The sequence below is a fragment of the Phaethon lepturus genome, unplaced genomic scaffold, assembly GCF_000687285.1.
Source record: "Phaethon lepturus isolate BGI_N335 unplaced genomic scaffold, ASM68728v1 scaffold51504, whole genome shotgun sequence".
Lineage (NCBI taxonomy): Eukaryota > Metazoa > Chordata > Aves > Phaethontiformes > Phaethontidae > Phaethon > Phaethon lepturus.
Genome location: NW_010536531.1, coordinates 35,877 through 43,700, shown reverse-complemented (window position 1 = coordinate 43,700; position 7,824 = coordinate 35,877). Strand labels below are relative to the sequence as shown.

Sequence of the window (7,824 nt, the reverse complement as noted above, 5' to 3'; positions counted from 1 at the left end):
CCCTAGGATTTGTCCATGAAACTGGCAGAATATTGGACTTGTTGAGTTAGCTGAGAAAGTGGTCAAAGTCAGCGTAGTGAATCCTTGCTATTTCTTTCCTATTCTCTTTAATTCCTTTTTGCACTGTCCTCTCCAAAAGGAGAACATAAATTTCTCCAGGCTAATCCTGCATGTTTTATATTGTGTTATGAAATGCTTAATGCATCTGGGTTTTCAGAATACCATTTCAAAATACATTTGGCATCTAATTTTTGCATTTCAACTTATTTTATTATTTTACTTGCATATAAATGAGCTAGTGTAATCCACTGGTAGACCATCAAGGATCTGAGTCATCTTTTCTTAAAAGCTAGAGTCTTTTATATTTACAGTTAAAAGTAAAATTTAAATAACTTGCCCTTGCGAGAGTTATGTTTGCTCATACTTGTTCCTCTAAAAGACAAGACGACGTAACATTGTAAAAGTTTAAGAAAAATATATTTCTAATTTTTTGATTCATTGAACTGTAATGTATCATGTTGTAATGACATCTAATTGTAAACTAAAGTTCAAAAATTCAAACACAGGAATTGAGTCTAATTATTGTTCATACTAACTTAATGAACTCTTGACTAGTTGACATTGGCCTACTTGAGAGATGCGTACTTGTTTTTAGTAGTAGAATCTCCCAGAACATCAGCAATCTTTTGCTTCTCCCACACATTCATCTGATCAGCAGTTTGCCTCATGACAAACTGTCAGCTGGCTGGAATTCCTGCCAGGAGGTTGCATTAAAATGGCAGCTTTCACTGAGAAAAGCAGGAATCACTTACAGCTATTGATGAAGTAAAATGAAAGTGTACAACTTATGTTAGTTTTAAAAAGTTAGATGTTTAAAAAAGTAAAAATGTTTCCTGGCTTCTAAACTTTCTGTAGCTTTTTTCTGAAAGCCCTAGCTGTAGTAGTCTTTAGAAACAGATTTACTTTTACATGGGAAGGTTAGAAACTGCTTTTAGAGTTATTTTGAGCATCAAGATTGCTTCATGTAGGAAGTCCAACATACATGTGTACCTAGGTATGGATTTAGAAATCAGAGAGAGTTACGGCATATATGAAGCATTCCCAGCATTTATAGAAGGATGTGCTCTCAGTTAACCGCTGTTCTCAGTGTTCTGGTTTTAAAAGCAACTGCTATTTTTTGATTCTAAGATCCAATTCATACTATAGAACATGAGTATTTCCTGGGGGAAGAATAAGAGTACTTACACTCTGGAAAATTATGTAAATTAATTTGAGAGAAGCTTGATTCTTGCCATACGTGAAGAAACATATTTGATTTTTTTCTGCGTATGATTAAATAGTAAATCTTGCTTGCTGCTTTATCAATTTTTCCCATTAGGATGAAATTACCAAAGTTCGTGCAGATAACAAGTTAAACCTAAACCTGGAGAAGAGCAGAGTAAAAGAATTGGTAAGCTTTTGTTACTTTCTTTTAGAAGCATCTAAACAGTGAGTAATCTCCAAATTTGGGTAAGAGCATCTTACTCAAAGAGCATTTTCATATTAATCTATAGTATCATTCAGCTTTAAGATGTATTAATCCAAGTTGTTTATTAATCATTATGTTGCTATAGTACAAGGTGCCATGTTTGGTTTTGTATGTCTGTCTATTTTGATATTGTTTTAATATCAGGATTAACACATTGCACTTAAATATATTAGATATTTAATCTAAATATGCTGAGTAGCTGCCTAGACATTTTCTATGCTATTAGTGTATCTCTATTTTCATGCTTAATTAAGTTTATACATTTCATTAAATTTATTATCATTGAAGATGTTTCATTTCCTTATAGTTAAAGAATTTATAGCATAGCTAGTTTGTCAGGAAATACTTGTTGTGAAAATAGTTGTCATTTTTTAAATTGTAACTGATAGTGGTTCAGATTGTTTTGAACTTTGAAATATCTGGTAGAACTGAATTGATGTGATCTTAAATTAGAATAATGTAGATGAAGAATTAGAAGATTAACAATTTTTTGCTTTATATATAGCACTCTATTTAGAATTCCGTTCCTGTAGATCCTTTTTGAATAGCTTTTAGGATCTCAAAGAAATTGCATCTTCTAGATTGAAAGATCTTCTAATGACATTTTTCTATTAATTTTACTTTTTATTCAGTCCTTTTTCATAGGTGTGTAATGAAGACTTAATGTTTATCTCCAATCTAGGCAATAAGAACTGTTCAAGTAGATATCATTTATCTTCTGTGTGTGCCCCTTGGACTTTTTCACAATAATTAGTTTAGGTAACAGCTGTGTCAGTGATTTAATATAATGACTAACAGTCTGTTATCCCATGGTAGATTCTTGAATAAAGTAAAACTTGAGCAGGTAGAATTCTTGTTTAAAGGTTAATACTTTATGCTAATGATTTAAAAAAGCATCATATGAAATGTATTAACTGTGCAGATCATAAGCTTTGCAATACTTTGGGTTTACAAAACCTGTTTAAAACCAATTTACCAGTGATAAATTAGGCACTAGTGTGTTTTTGTATATTTATGTAGCATCCTGGAACCTGGACTCTGTCTACTGCTCAGAACACTACATTATTTTGACTGCCTCCCAGGAAAAGCAAACTATATGTCAGCTTTCTCTTAAGAAAGTTGACCAACTTTGTAGTCTGTTGTGCAACTATAATTTAATATTTACTGTGAAAACTACTCTTCTTTTTTTTTTTTTTCCCCCTCCCCCTCACTCCCCCACTTTAGTTGCCGTGCATGAACAGAGAAGGAAATGATGAATGGGGAGCAGATTGTAGCATATGCTGAGTTGTGGGTGAGAGGTAATCCAGTATTTTCTACAGTAGGCAGAGAGCATCATTATCATATTTACTTGGATTGTGATGTGATTTTGGACTGAATATCTATCTTTCCGAGAATACAACTCGGGATTATAGGAGATTACTGTGCACTCTTACTAAGTTACTATTCAGAAGAGAAATGTCCTAAGCTTAAATTGATTTAACTTGAAGCACTAAGTAAAATGTTCTTATCCTTCAGTTTTGCTTGGAATAAGTTCTGAAGGAGAATTCCTTAATTTGTCAACACTGATGTGGGCAGTCTTTAAAGTTTCAAACTCTAAATGCTTTATCTTTTAATTAGTTCATTCCACTTTACATTTCTTGGAGAACCCTACATTGCTTAATGCACATCTCTTTATGCTGTGATTTATATCTGCAGTGATGCAGATGTGACTTAAAAACTTGCAGTACGGTTCAAAATTCCATATATATTCATGTTTTCATGCATTGTGGTGCCTCTAAGGTTGCTGCTAAAAATCTCAAGATGCATCTGACAAAACTGAATTTTCTCTGCACTGTGAAAAACATGGACCTAAGGGGAAATCTCCCTGCTGAATTTCAGGGAGGGGGTTTAACCTTGTCTGTCTCTTTTTTTTTTTTTTTTTAAATTCACTGATGTTATTACAGAAGTGTTGTGATGCCTTGCAGTAAAAGGGTGTATTTCACTGTCTTAAACCTACATTTAAGATACTTGGGTCTGACCTAGAGAGTTCTAGCCACAAAGCAAAGCTTTAACAAATACAAACCTCAAGAAAGAAGTTTGTAGAATAGAAATTATTCAACAAATGTGTATTTGGCTAACAGCATCTATTTAAAGTAAAACAGATGAACTATTTCAATCCATAGAATTGGTTATTTTAAGTGTCATGGTTCTTTTGATAGTGATGATCAGTTTATTAATGTGAGGTCAAATTTTACATGAAATTTCATCACTAACGTAATTTTAATTAGATTCTTTTATAAATATTCTGCCATCTTACCACTTTCAAAAATGTGTATTTATATGAAATGTCTGAAATTTTTTTGTCCCTCTCCTCATTTTGCAGAATTTAGTGACTGTTTCATAAATTGTAGACTTGCTGTTATTTGTCTTTATGTTTATGTCATTTTCCACATTGTAGCAGCCTGTTATCTCTTAACTTCATCTTTAGATCAGTCAAAAATCCAAACAGAGCTCTAGATCTTTAAGGAGGATTTTTCAATTTATTGAATTTATGTAGATTAATCTCAGTTTAATGTCAGAGTGGAATAAGTTGCCAGAGTGGAGAAGAAATAAAGCAACTTTCCACATGGGCATGTCAACAGATGAGGTTATTGCTGTGTAAATGAAGATTCTGAGATGTGTGCCTGATGACCTTAATACTCTGCGCTATAGACTGGCAGTTTAGCAGCTGTCTATGCATAATTGAATTGCTCCAGTGGTGGGACAGGAACCAATATAGATGTCAGGGTAGATCATGCCCGTTCATTAGTCAGGTAACCTGCCTTACAGGTATGCTTCTTTAATTTGGATTTATCTTTCCTTGAACCCAAATAGTTATAACTTAAAATAAGCCACAACTTTTTATGTTCCACAAATGAATGGCTTAACGTGAGGTACAAGTGTTCTATGTTTAACAAATATATCATTAAGTGATGGTCAGAAGAATACAAATGGTAAGCGCATGCAATGCTGGCTAAACATTTCTTTGATAGCTGAGTTTTGAGATGATGTTTTAAAACTGTATTCCCCTTCCTGAAGAAAGTAGATGGTTCAGTCTTAATTGTGCTTGTATGCTCAATGGATTAGTTAACTGTTCCAGAGTTACTGTTTAGAATCATAGGTCTTCATTTTTCAGAAATGCAAATTGCCAAACTTTCTTCCAACTGCTTATTAATATATACAGTTTTTGCAGAAGATTAGTGTCTGATGGACTTGTGCTTTACAGTTCAGAGGTGTGGATTAACATCTGTCTAAATTGTGCTTTTTCTGAAGGACAGCAATTATCCTACAGTACTGTCTCCCAAGTGTTGTCAGACAATAACTTTGTCCAGATTCAGTGTTCTACAGAATTTGGAAACGAAGAAATATGCTTTTAAGTGTGGGGGGAAAAGCTTAATGACAATGTCATGTTTGGTTTTTTTTGCCCCCCTCTAGTACTCACTTAATGAAAGAAAACTACTTGAAATGAGGACAGAAATAGTGGAACTGGTAAGAACTTGGTAGCTGATTATTACACAGCAAATCTTTTTCTGCTTGTGTTATAGACCTGGTATTCTGTTTGGCATTGTTGATGTCTCTAGACGCTCATTATGCTTTATTATTTCCCTGTGTATTTTCATATTGGTACAAATAATTGGAGTGTTTACAGAACATAAAGCTTTCGTATATATTATTAGACCCTCTGTATGTATATATAAACTGTTCAGTGGTCACTTTGTTTTGAAACTTCATGCATGTAGTATTTTCTCTAGTGGAATTCTACTCTTAATGTTAGTTTGTGAAATTAATTTATCTCCTCCCCCCCACCTGTGTTCAATGAGGCTGAAACACATTGCTAGATTGATTTGGCTTCATTTTAGAGGAGGTTTTTACCAAGCACTTCCTCTTCCTTTTTTTTCCTTTCAGTAGTGTAGGGAGTTATCCCTAGGAAGATGTGTAGCAGTAAATCATTAACTGATTCACAATGTTTCAGTAGTGCTCATTTGAAAATACCGACAACTCAGCAGCTGTTGTTCTCAGTTGTTCTCAGTTTACAAGTTTGATCTTTCAGTCTTTCCTGAGTAATGACTCTATCCCATTTTTTTACAGAAGTCCTGTCTTCTGTCATAATCACATTCTGAATTTGTCTGTAGCTGGTTTTGTGGTAGAATTCATTACAAGATGAAGACATGTTTTTTTACATCAGGAGACTGATTCTCAGTTTTTCTAATGATCCATAAGTCTTTATGCTCTGGTATGTTTTTGTCACAAAAGACTCTTAGACTTCTCAATAGCTCTTGTAGTTGAGCAGTGACTTTAATATCAGTGGGCCAAATGACAGATTGAAGTTAATGTTTATGCTACTAGATTGAGATAAGAAGGCATCCAGTTCTGCCACTTTCTAAGATTACATGACAAGGAACGTATAATCATATAAACATCTCAAGTTCACCATATTATTCAGTTCCTTGGATATAATCATCTAGGAAGGAACTTTGTTCTCTTTAAATGCAAATTAACATACATTTAAGGAGGAACCAAAAATACAACTTGAAGGGATGGGTTAAATTTCTAAATAAACTAGAAACCATTAAAGTTGTATAATTTTGTTGCTTTGTTTCTTAGCATGCACAACAAGATCGAGCTCTGACACAAACAGACAGAAAAATAGACACAGAAGTTGCAGATCTGAAAACAATGCTCGAATCGCACAAACTTGATAATATTAAGTACTTGGCAGGTAAGGAATCTGATGGTTGTCTCTGGTGAAACTGTTAAACATTGTTTGACAAACTCTCAATTGACTGTGTTCATAAATGCCCTTATTAAAACATAGAATACTTGAAATAGTCTCAGTCAAGATTAGCAGCCTTATTTGTGTACTTAACTGAGACACAATTTCCTATGATTTGCAACTTTATTTTGCACGGGCTATGGCTGTATGACTCTTGTTTTTTCCCCCTGCTTTACACTGTAATAATAATGTGTGCGAGAAATCTAAAAGGCTGCCTGTTAACAACGGCCAAAAAATTCTTCTCTGTCTGACTTAATTTAGAAAAGCAGCCTGCTGCATGCATTTCTAAGATTTCTTCATCTGCCTGATGGAGCTATGACATAAGCAAAATGGAACTTTTCTGACTGTTCAGCACCACATATTTGTTAAGCTTTCATTTTTTAGGCATGTGCATTAGAAAAATACTATATATAATGTGTGTTCCTACATTATTGCCATAGGTAACTAATATTTTGACATTTTTCTGCTGAGTGTGCAGCGCTATTATATGACAGTTTTCCAGTAGAATATTATTCTTCTGATTTAGATTTTCTGATTATTCTTTCACAATGGATTTTGTCACAAATATAATCACTTACATCTGTTCATAGTACTGTACTTCAGGCATAACCTTTAGAGAGAACCATTACTGGAAAATAAAAGGCAATTTATTAAAATGAGAGGAAATTCTTTTCCCCACCATCCCTATTCAAAAATATATGGAACTCTGCATGGAGAAAAAAAAAATTAACAATAATCTGCATTGTGTTTGAAGTGCTCGTGTTGCAAACAATGGCAAAAATCTTTTGTGTGTATATCTAGAAACCAAAAGCTGATTTCATTTAAATAGAAATTAAAAAAATTATGAACTGTTAAGCGTTGTTAAAGATAGCTTTCACTTATTTGTTTGCTGAATACTTGACTGTGATTTAATAACCTTCTTATTCATTTCCTCACTTTACAACTGTAACTTAACATATTGATCTTTTTTGGAATGGTAAGCAACTAAGGGTTTCTTTCAGCCTTTTGGTAGTTTTCCAGCCCAGTTTTCCTGTGTTCTTTTTTTCCTTCCTTCCTTTGTCATTTTTGTGTCCCTCCACCTTGAAATTGTTTGTTTTAAATTAAAACCTTATTTTCTTATATGGGGTGATGGTTACACTTCCAGTATTGTAGTAAGATGTGTACATAGCTTTTTGAAGAAATGTTCTGAGACCTAATGATTTATTGTCTCCATTTTCCTCCCCGTTTTTATTTTCTTTCAGGTTCAGTATTTACATGCCTTACTGTAGCACTGGGATTTTATCGTTTATGGATATAATAAAACATCAATTTAAAGAGACTCTACTGTCTTGGTTTCTGAAAAAAAGAAGTTTTATCTTTGCCTGGACTTTAACCAAGTCTTGACTGTTTTATTTATTTATTTTTTTTGTAAAGCAGACTGTATTGAGAATGTAACCAAAGATGTGCCTAGAAACAAACTGTACACATATCATGCATATTTTGAAACTTACCTCTGATGAAATCG

At 33.4% G+C, this 7,824-nt stretch overlaps 1 protein-coding gene across 1 annotated transcript in view; it reads left to right on the top strand.

Annotated features, from left to right (window-relative positions):
* Positions 1–7,617, top strand: part of MCUR1 (mitochondrial calcium uniporter regulator 1) — a gene marked incomplete at its 5' end in the record, with an annotated part of 14,819 nt that extends 7,202 nt beyond the window's left edge. The window contains 4 exons of the mRNA XM_010286182.1: positions 1,379–1,450; positions 4,982–5,035; positions 6,152–6,266; positions 7,562–7,617. Coding sequence (XP_010284484.1) covers positions 1,379–1,450; positions 4,982–5,035; positions 6,152–6,266; positions 7,562–7,617 — 297 coding nt within the window. The remainder of the gene's footprint in view (positions 1–1,378; positions 1,451–4,981; positions 5,036–6,151; positions 6,267–7,561) is intronic.
* Between the last annotated feature and the right edge of the window lie 207 nt (positions 7,618–7,824).